Source organism: Struthio camelus, chromosome 6 (assembly GCF_040807025.1).
Source record: "Struthio camelus isolate bStrCam1 chromosome 6, bStrCam1.hap1, whole genome shotgun sequence".
Lineage (NCBI taxonomy): Eukaryota > Metazoa > Chordata > Aves > Struthioniformes > Struthionidae > Struthio > Struthio camelus.
In genome coordinates, this window is record NC_090947.1 from 35581328 (window position 1) to 35600794 (window position 19467).

The following is a 19467-nucleotide window of genomic DNA, read 5'->3' on the forward strand; positions in this document are numbered from 1 at the left end:
AAGGAAAGGCCTCTCCTACTCCAAATGTAAAACCAAGAAGCTGAAAACCCTTGGTCAGGCAGCTGGATTTCCTGTCAAAATTGCCGTCAACAGGAAACTCACAGATTGTCCCTTCTTTGGAGTCTCAGGCTAAGCCCACATATACATAGCTTATATATGAGAACAGATGACTGGATCCAGTTTCTTTACTCTCAGGGAAGCCAGGCTCATTTGAAAGGAAGAGCTCTTGTTCAACCTGTATTTCAGCCTATTCACAGTCAGGCATGTTTTTGCTCACGGCTTTCATGTGCAATGTTGATGAACAAGCAAGAGTTTCTATGTTCAAATCACTGTGAGAACCAGAGAGTAAAGATTTAGGACACCAAATTTGCACTTAATTATATGAGTGGCTGTAGGTGGAAACACCTACATACCTTCTCCTTGCAAGGATTAAGGAAAGCTGCATTAGAAAAGAGAATAGATTAATTCATCTGATGAAAACAGGAGCTCTCAGGGCAAACTGCAGGGCACAAGGCTGCTTTCAAATTAAGAAAAAAAAAACCCAAAACCTTCCTCTCACTTGGCATCAAAAGTCTGCAGAAGCCCTTTACCGCACTTTATTCCGTAAGTTGCCACCTAGAGTGGCCAACTATTTCCTATGCATCTGCAAAGCAAAAGCTGCAGCACAAGAGAGAGGAGCGGAAGTGTCTGGGCTTGCTTTTAAAGGGAGAGAGGTAATGGCCAAGTAATTAATGTGTTTTGTGCTCATGCAACAGAATTTCCTCCTTACACTGAGGAGCAAGGGAAGAAGCAAGCCCCCAATCTGGAGAAATAGTTTGACAACCTAGAATAGTGAAAAACACTGAGATTTTCATTCTTGCTGTGCAAGTTTTATGTACAAGACCAACTCAAGAGGCATTGGTGAAGAGATGGGTTTTCTGGAGAATGAAAGGGGTTAACAGATTACAAAGAAAGAGAAGGAAGTTTTTCATTTCAAATCTTGCAGTTTTCTTTACCGTGGATTGTATTTCTGTGTGACAACAGAGCGCTGCAAGTTTGTGGTATGTAACCTATTCTCACTTTAAGGCAAATAAGTGCAAGTACAGACTGCTAATCGCCTAGATCTGCTCGTCTACCATTTTAAGTAAGTGGCGCACGCGAGAGGGAAGGGCCCATTTTTCAGACTAGACACCGCTGCATTTTTTTGTGATTTACTATTTCCGTTATAAGTCCCATTATAAGCAATGAAAGGACTGAAGTAAGTTTGATTGAACATAAAAAGCTTCCTATTCAGATTTTGCAGACTCCACAGCCAGATACATTGCGACACGTGCCAGTGTAACACCTTCTACAGATCTCTCTTGACAATAACTTCCATGGTTACTGAAGAAAGCTGGCCCACCTTCCACATGATTTTTAAAAGTAATAAAATGAAGCAAAACACTCACTTAATCCCTGGGACATCCAGGAGGTTGCTCATGCCGGTCCAGTTGATCTCCAAGTGCTAACAAGGTTGAGGAGAAAAATAACACAGAACCATTAAAATTAATTTCAGGACAAATGTTGAATTTTAAGGGGAAAACAAATGCTTGTAAAAGAAAGCAAAACCTGCACCAGTAAATGAATGTCTTTACACAGTAAAACTAACAGCTGGTAACAATTTCCTTATCTATTTTACTTGCCATACTTGAAATGAGGGTATCACTGGGGCTTATCCTGCAAGCAGAGGGGAAGACAGCATTCAGCCCCTAGCAATGGCCATTGTCAGATGCCCCAGAGGCACGTCTGGGAAATTCGGCAGCTCTACCTAAGTTTTGAAATTGTTTCCTCACCCTTTCAGTTGGGCTTCCCCATGCCCTGGGGCAGGGGGATTTACAAACAACGCTCAACTTCAGGAGATCTCTATTTCTATTCACACAATAAACAAAAGCGATTTTCATGTGCTAAAATAATGCTACTACATGTGAACAAGGAACGCCTCATCCAAGATCAAAAATGTATGCCTTCCATGAACTCAAGCACAGTACAATCCAGAAGCAAGCAAAGAATCCTGTGCTATAGTGTAACTGGTTCTTACAGGGCAAGAAGGTTTCTCATACTTTATTAAACTGAATTCAACTAGGAGGCACATGTAAGCTTAAACAAGCAAGCTTTCCAAAGCATGGCCATGGCTGAATGGTCCCAAGGACAGGTGCATTTGAAAATCTATGTTAATATTTGCCAGCACCCTTGCAGCAAGTGCCTACAGAAGAGCTGCCTGTTGTGACCATCAGAAAGTCCAACCGTTTTTAGACTGAAGCAAGTAACCTCTTACACACAATTGCCAGAGAATAGGACAAAATGATTCCCTTCCTCTTGGAGTTCAAAATGAGCATTTAGCAATCAGTAATTTGCTATTCAAATAACTGCACCCTGAGATAATCATGGCTATGCAGTCGGGTCAGTTGCGATGGCCCGTTTGTGTCACTCATTGAAGACCCATCCACACATTAAGACAGACCAAGAATCAAGAGGGCTGCAGACTGCAGTTCGCTAGCGACTCACCGGTCTCTGCATAAAAAACAACGTCACCGCTCCAACAAAAGGTGCGTCAGTTAGGAGAGGTTCCAGTATCACCCGCAACGTCCCGTACAACTGCAAACAGAGCAGACCAAGGAAAACTGAGTATGAAACTCTCACGAGACCTTTGGAGACTACCAGGCTAAGTCTGGTGTAAACATCCACGCTGAATGATCTAAGCCTCAACTTCTGCTTGTTTACGGCAATGCGTGATTAGTGGTGGAGGGAACGCTAGGGTTCTGACAGCAATATGGGCACCCTAAGTTATAAGGAAAAACAAAGTCCTCAAACTTGTCCTGCCTTATCATCCCCAGAATCCCAAAGCTGCTTTTATCTGAACAAAAACATCCAGTTTCAAAGCAGTGAGCTTTTCAGTGATTTTAAAAATCCTATTGGAAATAATTGTACTTAGAATTTGATAATAACAATGACCCCTCTCCCCTTCCCCAACCATTTCGACCCTGACTGCCATACAGCCCAGTCCTGCCGGTGCTTTTGTGCTCTGCCTATTAGCTTTCACCAGCATTGTAAGAACAGGTTGTAAGTCTAATCTAAAATGGTTTATGAACATCCCGACATAACTGGCTCTTATGAGCTATGCAACTCCTCTCAGCTCGAGTGGCAAGAGCTGGCCCACACACGCTCAGCGCTCTAGCACTGGACCTGTTTAAGAGTTGCACTAAGAAGCTTAAAAGTAACAGCCAGGTGCTTTCCAAGGCAGGCGTTGTTTCCCCAGGCAAAACACAAGGAGAGGAAGTGATTCGCCCCAAGTCAGCTAGTCTGTGGTCTCCCAGTCAAACGTCCTACCCTCCCCACTGGGACACGCTACCTCCTACCACACATGGCCTTAAACAGACAACTTCAGCATTGCACGCACCTGTACGCCTTTCACTCCAAGTTTAAATTTCGATATGTCCATGTGAATCTCACAGTCCCCTATGTAACTGAAAGAAAGTTCTCACATTATTCCAGTTTGCAATTAGCCTGGTGAGCAAATTTGGTCTGTACAGAAAATAAAGGAAATGAGTTTAATGACTGACAACACAACACTACAGGCAGAGATGGATTTTCAAGGGACTGAAAAGGGGAAGCTAAGCACATTGAACAACGAGTCGGTTCTTCACAGCAGAAACCCTGGTATCAGCTGGGGTATTGATCTATCCGCAAAGTGTCAAAGCAACATCTGCATTTCAAGGTGAATTTCCCATTCTTCAGAGTGGAAAGCTCACTCTTAGGAAGGGACTGACGGCCTCACTGGGAATTTAGAGTCACGGCAATTGCTCTTTCGCTCCTCTCTCTGCCACAGGCCCCGGTCCCATGCAAAAAAAACCGGTGGCCCAACTTCTGAGCTGATGCAGAGCCATCCTGCCGTCATACTTAGGGCCCTAAATGTTACAGCTCCTTCCTGCCAGCAAGCAAAAAGCCCAGTCGGAGGACAAATTCAACACTAAGAATAACCTGGTTTCCTTGAGGCTGAGGTAAAAGACAATGGTTTAGATCAGATTTTGGTCAGTTGCCATGGAGAACATCAGGCTTTAAATAAAATAAACACTGAGTGTGGTACTTTTTGCAATTTGGAGACCACCTTAGACTTTTATCAAAGTACAAACATCACCTTATGCAAAAACCAACAGCCACTCTCCTAGGAGCAGAACCTAGCGGATCTGTTGATGTCTCTGGCAGAAAATGAAGGGAGCTACTGGGTTTTTTTTTCAGTCCTCTGAGAAAAAGCTCTTCTTGGATACAGACACACACAAATTAACAGCAAGTAAAGCAGGGTGTAAAGGTACCATGGCACAGTGAATGTGCTGTACATTATGCGTGCATACTTCCACCCCACGATCAAAGAAAAGGGATCTTTTTTTTTGCTCTGACTGCAGGTGTATATGGGCTGTAGCTGCCATTAATTTCACACTTTAATTTGTACATGATCAGATTCCTCCTCCCCACCAAAAAAACACTGCAGAGAATGTGCAACCTTGTGAATCTGTCTCCATTTCTGCAGGCAAAGTTCCCAAACTTTTATTAACAGAGAGTCAGTTAGCAGAATCTAAGAAATTCATAACATACAAATTAAAGCCTTTAATGTTAGAGCATTCTAATTTTTTAAATAACCAGCCTCACAGGGCATGCTAAAATTAACGCAATCCTCCTTATAAGCTAGCCACATAATTAGATTTATTTTTACATTTATTAATTTCTACAATTTTAACATTATCTTATCATCCGTTACACTGACTGCTAATGAAGCTTTGTCACAACAAACAGTCTAAATGAGAAGCCAAAACGAGACCCTTAATTTGCATTAATCCAAGAGGATTTAATTTGGCTGTTGCCAGTGTCCAACACACAACAAATAATAGTTTCAGCGTTCCAATTTATAATCTTTATGCCTTTCCGCACAATCAAAAACCTTCCCACCCCGTCCTAGACGTCTGTCTTCTCTAGTGACACCTCACGCAAGCATGTTTTGAAGTCTAGATGTCACAGTAGTCTTCTCCCCTTCTGTCAGGGCTTGAGCCTCTAACCAGCCTTCGCCTGCTTCACGCAGGCATCGCGTCACGCCAGGGCACGCTCCCTTTAGTAGTTTTACTTCTCATTTCAAGTCCAAGCTGCTCACTGCTTTTGTCTGCCCCCTCTGCTCAGCGCAACCTTGCTGTCCCCTCTGCCCCAGAAGAAATGCTCCTGAGAAATCAGGCCACTTCTGCCTTTTGCCTTTACCTATCAAGTTAATGCTCCCAAGGGCAAGTGTTTCTTCTCTGCTCAAGGCTGATTAGACAAGTTTCCAAAATCTTTTAGTTTCTTAGGAGACTCTACAAACTCAGTTAACCCAAACCTCACCAAAGCTCAAGGTATTGTTGCATACTACTTTTGACTACTTCTCCAAGCTGCACTGGATGACAGTGACCATCCAGAAGGATGTGCTAACTTGCTAGTTAGGAAGTTCAGAGCTTCTTTTGTAAGAGTAAATGGCATTGCTTACAAACTTTTAATTGTGTACATTTTCATTGTTACACTATCCCTCCATGACATCTTGTGCACTACTAATGCCATAAAAGAGCAAGCAAATGAAAATTTAGAACACTTCTAATGAAAAAAAATACTATAAGAGTAACAAATTAGATGAATGAAATAGGAAGTAGCTGGATTCCAAGATATCCCTCTTGGAAGGTAATACTGCTTTCAAATACTTTGAATTTCTCATGATTATAGGCAATTAAAGGATTAGTGGCCAGAAAGGCAGTTGCAGGAGGTCAAGTGGCAGCACTTGAGGAGTTCCTCCTGTTTTGAAAATTGCACTTTTAGAGAACATTTCCGGAATGCTTTGACATTAATTCAGTTGGTTAACACAACCGTCAGCTCCCTAGCTCAGCAGGCAGATCCTTGATTTAGATCTAGGGCCAAATGTCTGGAGACCACAGAGTTCTCCCAGTTTATTTCCACAGACCTGCTGGGATCCCATCTTTCAATTTAGCCACAGCAGAAACCCTGGTACTTAGCCCTATTTGTTACTTGAAAGCTGTAGATCAGGGATATTTCTGCAGGGGACTGGATACGTGAACGGAACAGACAGACGCCAGGATTTTCAGACAGATAAATGGCTGAAATTCTGTCTGTACAGAAGACCCGAGGGCGAGCAGTCATTATCTCAGCATTTCTCCTCGGTCCTATAAGCTATGATAAAATGTACATCAACTTAATTTGCAACAATTGGGTGCACCATCTCAGGGACTAAGCAAAAGATCCTGGAAGATTATGCATGGACTCCTTCCTCCGTGCCTGACGAGTAATCACCTCGAAGCCTTGGTTTTCCTGTCAAAGACCCAAGGATAGTCCTCTCATGCAGGGCAGTCAGACTGTAATGAGACACTGCTCTACATACCCATTCCCAATGCTCTGATGCTATGGACACATAACCTGTTATTAACAGACTTAATTAAAGCAGCTTCTCAAGTTTCTTTTGGTAACTCCACGTGATACCAGATCTACGGCATCACCGACTTTGCTGACAGCTGCTGTCCATACAAATGATAGACCTTTAAGTGCTGCTCCTCACAGCTCCCAAGCGGAGTTGCTCCCAACTGAGCTACTCCATTCGGTGCAACATCACGCTATGGAGACCGGGCAGAAACAGACTGAAGAAGAGACCTGATGAACTTGTAGACCACATGTCTACCGATGGCTGCGAAAACTGAGTCAGTGATTCCACACAGACCATAAAAGAAGTCTAAGTGGGAAATTCCTGTGTTTTTCCTCAGCCAAATCAGTCTCTGGCTTTCAGAGATTAGCTTCCTCCTTGATAAAACAGGGGTAAAAATCCCTTCTCCTATACTGTTGCGAGGCTGAAAGTTAGAAGCATTTATAGAGTGCACTGAGATTTCCAGATGATGCCTATAAACAAAGCGTTACAGAGCGGGGCAGAGCTGCCACCATGGCAGGAGGAACGCCATCCAGGATAACGACTTCCCGCAGGAAGTGGCAGCTTGGCTTCCCAGTCTATGGCTGTCCTGACCCACACTGCACAAAGCCATGAGCCAACCAGCCCACCAAGCATCCCATGTGTACACCAGCAAGGGAATTCCCCTGAAGTTACACCTGGCCAACACCAGGGCAAAGGAGTCATGTTTTGGCAGGCAGGCACATTAACTCTTTAATGTCTTCTGCAACAAGCTATGTTTCTCAAACCTAACCTGAGAGAGGTCACTGTGGTCTTGGCATTGCGAAGTGAACCATGCTAACACCCACAGCACATTACTCTGTCATCCAGAGTTGTGATGCCAGGATTCAGCTCTGTGGACAGTGATTCACACCACACCTTTTCAGCAACCAGGGCCTTCAGAAGAAACGAGAGAGAAGGAAAGTAGTAGCAGGTGACAGTAGCAAGCTCTGCCATTAGCACCACTTGGAGGGATCCTGTGCACAAAAATGAGGTAGCTGAGATGCAACTTTTCACCCATACACACCTTCACATGGAAAACGAGGCTATAAAACGCTCTCACTTTATCAGTGGCTTTTGGACTCTAATTATCAAGTTGAGAGCACTGATTAAGAAAAATCTTGACCACATGTCAAATGTTAACTGGGAAGAGAGCAGCAAAAGAGAACTGCCACCATGCAACAACGGCCACCTGAAAAATGCGAGGCCGCGAGCTTTCTAATCTGTAGAAATCAGAAACTTCCAATACCTGGTCCTGTAAAAACTATGCAGTTAAGGCTCACTTTCAACTCCTCTCACTTCCTCATGGTATCAGATACACTCAGAAATATTTGGGTTGGGGAGAAGGCTTCCTCTCCTGTCAAAATGGTCTTTGCAGTGCAATTTGAGGGATATTGTTTCAGCTGCCTGAAATCTGCAGGCAGAAAAGCTACACCTTACAGCACCTCACTGTTACATCTTCACCTCCAGCACCCACTCTTCAGAGCCAAAAGAAGCAGCAGTAGGATGAGAAAAGCGACAAGTGTCAGACAGAGGGTCACATCCCACAAGCAGGCATGGAGCAACTCAGCTCTGCTGAGCTCTGGCTCCGAGAGGGCCACGCAGAGCCGCATCTTCTCCATCGAGGCCAGCAGCAGGGGAGGAGGCTGGGACAGCATCGCCAACACAGGTCTGACCGATCAGCGCTCCCTCACTGATAAAGGGGAACCATGTAGGGCTGACGCTGGTGCAAGTAGAGGGGAGAGCGACACAAATCCAACAGATTAGACTAATCAGAGTGAAAACACAACCAACGGATGCAACTTCCGTGCAAGTACAGACGATGTTCGTCGGCGCTGGCTGCGAACGTCCACGTTGCTCCTGCTTTTGCTGGGGCTGCTGCCAAATGCAAGAGCCACGGGAAGGCCTTTACTGACCCGCGGCAGCTCTGGCTGCACGCTCTTACACGGGCATGTCCGCTCACTGACACCACACGCAGAGTCGCGGAGGCAAGTGTCCTGGCAGAGACGCACTGCACACACACACCAGCCAGTCACGGGTTACGTAAGTGTAACCAGCTACCCAGACCTGACTCATCGACAGGCAGCGACTGCGACGCAGCGCGAAGGGCTGCACCCTCACATCTGGGGCAGCTCAGATCCGCCTCTTCCAACCAGTTCTTCTCCTCAGCACCTGCTGCAATAGCGCAAAGTCTGCTACAACAGAAATGTTTCCACTGACGCCCCCACAGTGCGCAAATGGAGATGCTGGCTTTCCCAGCTACATGAAAACATGCATCATCCAGCCAGGTTATTTTGAATTTAATAGAGGAAGCCATAAATAACTATTGGAAGGAGATGCATGCTTTATGTGGCAGAGAGAGTGTATTCATAACAGGACTTTGCCTCACCCCGAAGTTGAAATTGCCCATGGCTTTGGTTAAAGAAAGGAAAAAGAGTGTTCCTTTGGCAGCCTGGAGAAAGGCAGGTAAATAACTAACACTGCTCACTGATCTGCTTCTCCCCATTCCTGGAAGTAACGCACTACTTCCTGCGGCAACTGTGCAACGCACAGCTCGCCTGCTCATGCTGATGCTAACTGATGCTAGTATACTAGCAAGAGAGGAGTTGGGCCCTAAGCACAGCCCAGGAGAAGAGTTCCCCATCAAAGGGACAAGGTAGGCTGAACATCCCTCTCTCAGCACACAAAATATTTGGGTTATCAGATGACAGCTGAGGTGAGTTGTTGCCAGAAGGAGGAACAGAAACAAGCGGCCAGTTTGGAGGTGCTGAAGGGTCTGCTGGAGGCATGGGAACGAGGAGGTGGGGGAATCCCTTTGCAGCTGATTAGTAAAAGACAGCAGAAATGAGTACTTAGGAGAAGCAGCCAGGAACAGCAAATTAACAGAGAAGAGCAGCAATTTCCTGCAGAGCCTGCAGGCAGCGAACCCCTCAATCTCAATGTGGAAAACGCGAATGATTTGCCAAAGGCCCCGCTATTACAAAGGGTGCCTCAATGACTGTACTGGAGCACAACATGTACTAGCTTCAGATCAAACACAAGTGGTTTTGCAGGGAGTGCCGGTACCCTGTCAGGGCCTGGGGGAGCTGCCATGCCAGTTCCACACAAAACAGCAAGCGCAGCTCTGAGCAGCTCTGTGTTGCCGCCAAGTCACCCCATAGTTTCACACTATTTTTTCCTGGCACTACCATGAAGAGAAATCATTTCAATTAGGCAGCTGAGTCGTCCATCACGCTTACAGCACTACAGGAGCATGCAAGTGGTAATTCCCCAATAATTCCATTCTCCAGGCTAAGCCAGGAGAGAGTTTAGCTCCGCAGTGGCTCTGATGGTGACAAAACACACAACAAAGCTCATTCAAAACAGCCTGGAAGGTATCAAATGTTTTATCTAATTTTCTTGTTGTTGTTAATAGAGCTCGAGGCGGTTTTCTGCTGAAAGAGCAGCTGCAATCAAAAAAAGCAAATACGTTGGGCGGCATATGGAACAAGTGGTGAATAAAACAAGAAGATTAGTCTAGGGGAAAGAATTATACAAATAAATAGTGCAAGGAGTCCTGGAAGAACTGCAGTGGCCAGACTGAAGAGGAACCACAGAAGGGCAACACGCACACCAAGGGTCTTCACGCCAGAGAGCTGTCAGGAAACATAGCTCTTACTGCCATGGAACAGCAAAGCCAAGGGAACATACTTTTATATCCACAGCAGCAGTGGCGGTTCAGAAGAGGTAACACCCAGAACTGTGCAGGTGACACTACTTTTTGACTTAAAGGCTAACGCACAGCATCTCACCTCGGCAAGTAAGGACGAAATCCAGCTGGAGGTCAGATTATGTCATATCACTGCAGGCTGATGTAAGATGAACACCTCTCTACTTCATACTGGACTTAACAGACCATGTGTCCAGCCCATCATGACAACTCACACAGAGCTGCCAGATGGGCAAGGAGTTAAGAACCATTTATACAATCAATAACGCAATGTTACCATATCTGCAGGTCCAGGGTAATTTGTCTTCTATCAATTTCTTTGGTGTAGGCTTTTATTCCCTTGATTCTAGGGCACTGAAATAAAGATAGACAAGATACAGCATAGTTAATATCGTCTAAGTTATGGCCAACTGAAGAGTCTTACCCTCTTCATGCAATCCGAGTACAGAAGCTTTCATTAAAAACTTTGTACGATAGCATTTAAATTATGAGCAAACTGTACAAGTTTGTCTCTTAAAGATGCAGTGTGAGCAGCCTTGGCAGTCCCAAAATACGGGGCTGGTTGCAAGGAGCTCATGCTGGAAGCAAGCCTCAGGAAGCATCAAAAACTCCTGCCACGAGGGTATAACAGAAAGAAACGCTGATGTGTGCCCCATTTTCTGTCCCCGTCCCTTGATATTGGCAGTCACGGGGAAGGGATCTCCGTGCATCTTACATCATCTTTCTTTCACGGTGAAGGTGCTCAGGTCTGCAGGAGGAGGAACAAAGGAGGCAGCAGTGCCGTACCAATACCATTCTGTTAAATACTTAGTGCTACTAAAGAGCGGGATGCCAGGATCCCAAACAAACGCTCTCCCCTTTGCATCTCAACTTTTCAGAGAAGTCTGAACTGTAAGCGTTGCAAAGGATTCACGCTACCTTCTCGCCAAAGTGGATCTTGGTAAAGGTGCATGTTTTCAGATGCACGTTTTTTGCTCTGATTTTTGGTTCAAGAACTTCCTTAAATGTTTTTTCCATAATCGTCCCAAAGTATGGCCAAGCCTGCACAAGGACCTACGGAATAGCAAAAGCAAAATTACACTGAAGATTCTTTGTAGGAGATACCTTTAGCTGAAAAATAAGACACATCACAGAACATCTGGCTGTTAATGTCTGTCCTTTTAAAACATCAAGTCACATTTCAGATCTGAAGTCAGCCCTCTGGAAGGATCCACTTCTGCTCCTCAGCAGAGGAATTTGCTTTAGGAACTGAAGAGTAAGTTTTAACACGACGGAGTTTGCTGACTGCTTCTAACCACAGTGACTGAATTGGCAAAGCCCAGGGTTATAAAGTTTCTTAGCCCAGGATTAAAGTTTCTAAAGTTTTTTTTTTTTTAAGTGAAGTAGTTTCTAATTACTCAGAAGTGTCAGAAAGCTCCCTGGAGTTAGATTTATTTAGAGAGGAGTGAGGTGAACTTTCACATCAAAAAGAAAGTTGGCTAAAAAAGACATTGTGGTTGCTGGATGCCGATTTGCAAATTCAGCTGTTTTGCTTTGAATTCCAGAGAGTCCAGTTCCAGCGAGGGCTCAGTTAAACCTCCTGATGCGAGCACTGACCTGAGAACTCTCTGGTAACCTCTTTGGTAACATGAGTCACCACCACTCTTGCTTAAAAAAAACAAATACATATATATATACCTATATGCACACATGTATCTCAGAATGAAGCGTCAAATGTACCAAATCATTCTACAATAGATCTTTTTTTCCTTTTCGTTTTGTTTTCCAGTAAGAATGAACAAGCTGGTGATTTTAGTTCTGTCTGAACTGAGTCCGATTTATTGATGCAGCTTCAAACGCCAAACCAGCGAGGGAATGCATAACCTGTACCAACCAGGCAAACACTTGGCTCTCATTAAAATCTGTAGCAGCTCTACGTGCTCCAAGACATAAGAGCAGACACTGATGTGACTGAGCCTTATTGTAGCGACTTGGAAACTTTCTCAGACTCGGCCTGTGGAGTTTGCGCCGGGAGGCAGCTCGGAGCAGACGGCCCGGCAAGCTGGAGTTCAGAGCGCCTCACCTTGTTCAGCCACTCCACTCGTTCAACATCAGGGAAATGAACCTGGATACAGAGGAAAATAAAGTTAGTGCCACGTGCAATCCGCTTCGTCACGCTGCAATGTAGGAAAAAAGATACCAGGGACTGCGGAACAGGTTTTAGAGCAAGCTGAGATCCTGTCGCTCATACGCACGCCCTTTATAATGTATTACCTCATCTAAAAACTGCACTAAAATAGTAAAAGGTGAAAGATGACACGTGCAGTGATGTACCAGTACGCCTCTGGGCACACTTATGTGATTAAAGCAAGTGTCATATCCTGTTAGCAAAGTAAAGTAGCATTGGATTTCTCATCCCCGTCTTGGTCACGCAACGGGAAGCCACGGGAACCTGCTTCCCTTCACGACCACGAGCAGCACTGACCCCTTTTCAGGTGTGGGCTCACCCGAAACAGGACATGGCACAGTGGAAAATGAGAGCCTGCTTGGGAAATTCAACGTATTGTTTGTGACAGGATTTCTGTGCTAACGCTAACACAGCGCCCATGGCTTTAGGGAAAACAAGCGCTGTGAGATTAAGTCTATTAGCATACACTGTCATCCTTAGAAGTCCAGCGTTTTCATCTCTCAGAGCTTTTTAAGAGGCTAAGTCATCAATTAAACAAAAGGATCATGGGGCAGATCCCTACTAAACTGATCTTATGGAAATACACCTGAATTCAGCCTTTTTCTTCTGCCTTATTCACAACGGTCCACATTCATGACAGACAAGCGGCAACCGCGCAAAGAAAGGCTAACTCTATCATTTGCGAAACGCCGCTCTTCAACAACCTTTTTAAAAAATAAATGAGCAAACAGAAACGCTCACCCCAAAGCGATGCACCACACTTCGTTGCCGGGAGGGGGGCGCCGCAGCCCTGCCACCGCCTGCCCCAGCCTCCCCGGTCCCCCATCGGCAGCATTTTCCACAAGGGCAACGGACTGGCAGGACTGTGGCCGCTCCTCAGACCAGGCATTCAGGTCCCCTTCGGCCCTGTAAGGGCACTCAAACATAAAAGGACCTCTTAGACTATCGTTAGCCTGAAATAGAAACTGGGTAGGACGATACTTCACCTCCTTATGCAAGAGCTGTGAATTACACGCTTCAGTCAAAGGGTCGCTGTTTAATTTAGCAGCATTCAGAGAGGTGCTCAGAGCTCTTCGGATACGACTGACAGTCGTCCGCCTTGTATTCCTGCCTGCTGTACCATTGCAGAGCTCATTTCCCCCGCTCACATAACACTTCAAATGATCTCCAATTATAATACTAAAAAATAAAGTGATGTTATTCTTTATAAGTAATTTCTTTTGATGCTCTAAAAAGCAACTTTTCCATTAAACAAGAAGACACAAGTTCACCGAAATGTCAGCCTACCCGGCTCTACTTGTATGATAAAGCGAGAATACCGCACCAGAAGGGACAATCAATGTGGATAAAACGCTGCAGACATTTCACACGAAGGACGATTAAGGGAACCAGGGGATCTCCACTTCACCTGCCAGCCTTTCACCTTGCACAGAAAAGTCCTCTGTCTGGGCACATCAGTCCTGGATGCCCAGAAAGTGGCTGGTGGCCAGCTCCAAGGCAACCGTCAAGCCCTGCAGCACCCTGCAGCCAGGCCCTGGGTCCGTCTCGGGCAGGGCAGAGCAGAGGTGGAAACAGCTGTCCTTTAAAGGACCTCATCGTGAGGAAAGGGGACATGATCAAAAAGGAAGGACAGACCATGACTCAGGGCACCAGCTGGGCCACCAGACCCCAGCAGCGGAGTCACAGCCCGCTCGTGAGACCCACCAGCGTTAGGGGAGAAATGTAGCAGAATATAAACCACTAGAGTTTTCTGGGTTTATTCACTAGAGCCAAAGCTGCTAGAAGGGCAACTGCAAGAGGCATCCAAGAAACAAAGCCGGTGGCCAAGAAGAGCAGGAACAGCACCCAGGACCATCAGGCAACAGGCGTGAAAAGGCGGTGGCAACTAGGCACACCTTAAGAAAAAGCAAACTAAAAGTCACTTCTTTGAGCCACGGACATGTGAACAGGGCAGGCCAGGGCAAAAGCAACCAGATCCCGTTCTAGACTGCAATGAACCACAGATCAGCATGCCACATCTCACATCACTGCGGTGGGATTAGTAGCCACGTGTGGTATACGTTTCTCTCCTGCTTTACATCTCCTCATTCGTGCATCTGCGTGTCCCTCCTCTTCCACAGCTGGACCTAGCCAGTCTGTGCCTTAGTTTGCTTTGTCAGATGGAAGAAACAACACTGCTGTACCTCAAAGGTACCATGTGAGTAAGCCTGTCAAAGACCACCAGGAGGTTAGTGGCTAGGTCAACAGGGCTCTCACCAAGGCAAAAATCAGAGAGATTGGCAGACTACATACCTCTGGTGTAAAACAGCTTTCTGCCTAATATGAAAGGCCACAAGGTTTCCGTGAGTTCCCGATACCAAAGGTAAACCGTACTCAGTGGAACGACTTCAACGAGCAGCTCTGCAGAAAAAGCACAGCTTGGTACCCTCGTGCTGCCTCTAGATTCTCTGCTGTCTAGTATGGCACAAACTCTGAGCAAAGCCTTTCCTACCATGAGGGTGTTCCAATAACATGTACATCCTGCTAGCATCTAGCAGAAGGCAAGTTCTGCTTTGGTCAGCTCAGCGGCACCACCAAGCTCTCTTCTTAACACAGCTACTTACTGCAAGAACTTAGTATCCTAATAGTTTTGGCAAAAAAAACAGAGACAATTCCAATCTTACCACGTGCCCTGGACTTCAGACCCACTTCTGACCCTAGTCAGCGGTGGGAGCCCTGGCAGTAGGGTCTTGTCCCCAAGTTCATCACCAGTACAGCAGAGAGGAGACGAGAAGCACAAAACACTCCCTACTAAGCCTAGAATCAGCAACCAGCAGCTGCCAAAGTTAGCACTATCCCAGAATAAGACTTGCCCCATAGCCTTGGGCAAGTCACACTATCAAAATCAGTCTTCCCTATCTGCCTAAGCAAGCACAATTCTTGCCAATATTTTAGGAATGCTGCAAGAATTACTTAGCATTTGAAAAGAGCTTTGAAGATCAAAAATGCTAAGCAAGGGCAAATTACTAGCAAGTAAATAAAATACATAAGGTTCTGCAAGGCTCCACCTTGCCCTGCAGCAGACTACACCAATGATCATAGTAAAAAGCATGTCTGACTTGACAGCGCCATTCTGTTCAAATGCAACACAAGAATGTATCCATCCAGGTATTTTTAAGAGACCATTTCTTTGGGTCCCTGTTCAGGGCCAAAAAGAAAGCCTAAATAAGTCTTCTGCATAAAGAAGGAAGTAGCAGGCAATTTTTTTAAAAGGATCGTTTGTACCCAGTAATATCAACTTCTCTTAGTACAAGGTTTAAAGTCAGGAGGAAACCCAGCATACCTGGATGTTCACACCTGCTATCTGCTACGGCTGTAAAAGCAACATGGGAAAGTCACCACCACTACACAAGAATCAGGATGAAGGCAGGAGAAGCAGGATGACTCCTGCTCCGGGCACTGACTGGTTTTACCAAAGTCACGCTATAGACTGCATAGGCTGAAGTCAAAAATCCAGACCTCACCTCTCCAAGACACAGACCCAACTCCTTGCTCTGCACGAGCTGCTTTCCTGCCTGGTTTCCTATGGAAGCCCCGCATGTCCACGTACGCTGTCTAGCACAAGAACGCATCCAACCCATCCCCAGGCAGTTTCAAACCCACTGACTGGTTTCAGCTGAGACTGATACTGCAAAATATCCCTGCGGATTTCCTGAAACAGATGGCTGAGCGGATGAGGGCAACCCTCCTCGTGTCCCCACCAAAGGAAAGGCTGCGATACAAACACATCTCTTAACAACCCTCACCAGGACGGAGCTAAGTCTGAGCCACTTTTGAAAGAGCCACTGCAGCTCTCTTACAGAGAGCTAGTTTCTAACCAAGTAGTGGAATCAGTGACGTGTCTTAACACCTCACTGATCCGATCTTCCTCATTTCACTACACAGCACCCAAGGAGACAACTATTTACCAGTCTCCTAAGACACTGCTGTTGCTTCACACTTCCAGTGCCTTTCCTAGGGTTTCACTGCAGTTCCAACCCATACTCCCCCTGCCTGAATTTTATTCCTACTCCCACCTCTGCATGTCAGGAGAGAATAACACAGGAGCTGTTTTTAGAGCTGTTTCAATTGAGGACTCATGAATGCTGGAAGGTAAAAATGAAAGATAAAAAAAGATGACACTGCCGACAATAAACTGTGAATAGGCAGCAGGTGAGAAGAAACCTCCAAGACTGGCACAAGGGAGAAGGGGGATAGAAGGAAAATGAAAAATGAGAAGTTAAAAAACATCAAGTATGAGTACACTGCGGTACCAGACACCAAATGACGATGAATTTATCAGTATAGAAAAGGAAAGAAGGAAAAGATGAGGCAATACTAATGAAGACAAACTAAAAGCAGACACACACTGCAACCCCTTTATCCTTCAGTCCTACACCCTATCTTCTTTCAGCCAACTCTAAAAAGTCAAAAGTCATGAGTGAGGCCCTGAAGAAAAAGATCGTGCCTCTGTTTTCCCACTTTGAACCTCCCAGGACGTATCGTCAGGCAATGGGCTGCAGGACAGTTACTCCTGGCTCATTCACGTGCTGTGGGTACATTGTGGGGAGCAACCACATGCCTATGTCCTGCATTACAGCTGTACGTTTTAGAAGTGTAGAATCTACACTTACGTTGGAAGGGACCTCTGGAGGCCTCTAGTCCAAACCCCTCTCAAGGCAGGGGTTCAAAGTACTTCAAATTAAGGTCAGACTGCTCAGGGCCTTCTCCAGTTGAGTTTTGAGCATCTCCAAGGACGGAGATCCCACAGCCGCTCTGGGCTGCTGTCCCAGTGCTTAGCCCCTCTCCTTGCAAAGAACTGTTTCTGACGTCCAACAAGGAATTTCTCTTGCTGCAGCTTGTGACCCTTGAGGCTTGTCGTTTTGCTGCGCACCTCTGAGAAGAGGCTGACCGGTCATCTCTGTAACCCCCCATTAGTGGGTGGAATACAGCAGTTAGATGCCCTTAAACCTTCCCTTCCCCTGAAGGAGGATGAACAAATGCAGCTCCCTTGGTGTGTCCTTACACGCCAGGTGCTCCAGCCTCCCTCCTGCTTGGGGGACAAAGTGCTCCAGATGCAGCCTCCCAAGTACTGAATACACGGCAGTAATTCAACCCGTGGACTACACTCTAACGAAGCCCAATATTTCCCGCACTTTCAACAGCAAAACCTAAAACTTTTTGAGATGGCTTGGGGAGGGGCTTTTGTTTTTTAAATGGCTACTAAGAGTCTCAATTTGTTGTTACCGGGGCTTGAGGATAAAATGCAACACTATTACCACAGGATCAGGGCAAGAGCTGACAACACTATATTCACTAATGCTTCAAGTTGTTTAAAAGCTTCTGTCAATATAAACAAGCAGAAACCTCATTCAGAGGCAGACTTCCGACCCCAGCGGGAGAGAACATGTGCAGGGAGCTGTATTAGCTTTGCTAAAAAGACCCTGGCCCCACTTCTCCAAAGTGCTGACTGCCTTCGTTTCCCGCAGGATTCAGGGGCGAGCCAAGCGCTGTAGGCTATATAAAAAACAGTTTACAGGCTGCAAATGCCTCCATGCAACGCTCCTAACAAACAGAGCTCTTTGATGGTTCCCTACAAGAAATGCACTCCCCTACCAGTCCCCTGGTTTCCAAACGCTAAGCAAATGATCATGAAGAAAGAACATAATTACCCAATGGAGGCTACATGACAAATAACCAGATCTATGTAGTAAAAAGCGCAGCTAGCTTTTCAAGTTTCTTCACTTTAAGAGCTAGAACAGCTAGGAACAAATACGAAGCACAAACCGGGTTGGCTTTCCATATTGCCAAGAAGTTACACGTTGAAGTCACACGTTCTTTGAAGTTACACATTTGTGATTTAGCAGAGAACTTTGCGCTTGTGGGTTTTAGTTCCTAAACGATGCTAGAAACAACGCTTTGTGGATGAGAAAGCCTAAAGCAAGCACCTTCTGAACTGAAACAGCTGCCACGCAGCCTCACCACGTTGTACCGAAGACTTCCCGGGGAGCGGAGCAGCCTCTATTTCACCAGCACCCTTAGAGCAACGCGCGTATTTCAGGGACCAAAGCAACTTCCAAGCTGCCGCTCAGTTCACTGAGCGAGGCTTCACCCCGCCTCGGTCCAGGACACCGCCGCCGCCTCCTTCTCGGCTGCCCGCTGGCCCCGCGGCACCCCGGACGAGGGGAGCGCGGGAGCCGGCAGCTGCGCGGGGCCGCGACGGAGGGAGCCCGCGCCGCCGCCGCCGCCGCCGCCCGCACTCACCCAGGCCGGCAGGTGCCGGGCGGCCAGGCCCCGGCACACCGCCTCCCGCTCGTCCTCCAGCAGCGCGAAGGCGGCCGCCAGCCGGCAGCGCTTCCCCCGCCGGTTCCGGCCCCAGCACACCCACAGCAAGAGCGCCAGCAGCACCCAGCTGCCGCTCAGCCCCAGGTATCCGGCTAGGTAGACGGGGCCGAGCCACAGCAGCGCCCGCGCCGCCCAGCGCAGCAGCAGCAGCAGCACCGGCGGCGGCGGCGCGCCGGGCCGCGGGCCGGCGGCGGCGGCGGGCTCCATGCTGCGCGTCGCGCCCCGGCCGAGCGCGGCCTCCCCGCGCCGCTGCCGCAGCCGCCTCCGCCCGCCGGGGAGGCGCCGCCGGGGCACCCGCGCCCCGCCCGGCCCCGGCCCCGCTCCCGGCCCCGCTCCCGGCCCCGCCGCCGGGGCAGGCTGCGCTCTGGCGCCCCCCGGCGAGCGCGCCGCGCCCAGGCTCCGGCGAGGACATGCGTGGGGCAGAAGGGCTGCGAGGGAAAGGGGGAGCTCCTAATGCCTATTGCTGGGCTGGGGGGCGAGCCGGGGGGGGCCCGGACGTGTCAGGCGCGGGGTGTGGGACCGGCCCCCACTGAGCAGCAGCTGCTGCAGGAGGAAGCCTGACGCACTCCAGCCATTACTGCGGTCCCTGGGGGGTTTTTTTTCCACTCTGGACCTAAGTAAATCCCATTGTGATTGCTTGCTGTTTAGCAGAGGAGAGCAGCTTGTTTGCGGCCGAAACAACCTGTTGCTTCCGGACACTACCGGCTTGGAAGAATTAGAGCGCGTTTTTTCCTGTCCTTTTGATTTTGTTGG

General features: G+C 47.3%; 1 protein-coding gene across 1 annotated transcript in view; it reads right to left on the reverse strand.

The window, feature by feature from the left end:
- Nucleotides 1-18921, reverse strand: part of ESYT3 (extended synaptotagmin 3) — a 35819-nt gene extending 16898 nt beyond the window's left edge. The window contains exons 1-7 of the mRNA XM_068949566.1: nucleotides 18634-18921; nucleotides 12247-12288; nucleotides 11103-11237; nucleotides 10462-10538; nucleotides 3416-3482; nucleotides 2524-2613; nucleotides 1428-1483 (exon numbers count right to left, since the gene is read on the reverse strand). Coding sequence (XP_068805667.1) covers nucleotides 1428-1483; nucleotides 2524-2613; nucleotides 3416-3482; nucleotides 10462-10538; nucleotides 11103-11237; nucleotides 12247-12288; nucleotides 18634-18921 — 755 coding nt within the window. The remainder of the gene's footprint in view (nucleotides 1-1427; nucleotides 1484-2523; nucleotides 2614-3415; nucleotides 3483-10461; nucleotides 10539-11102; nucleotides 11238-12246; nucleotides 12289-18633) is intronic.
- Between the last annotated feature and the right edge of the window lie 546 nt (nucleotides 18922-19467).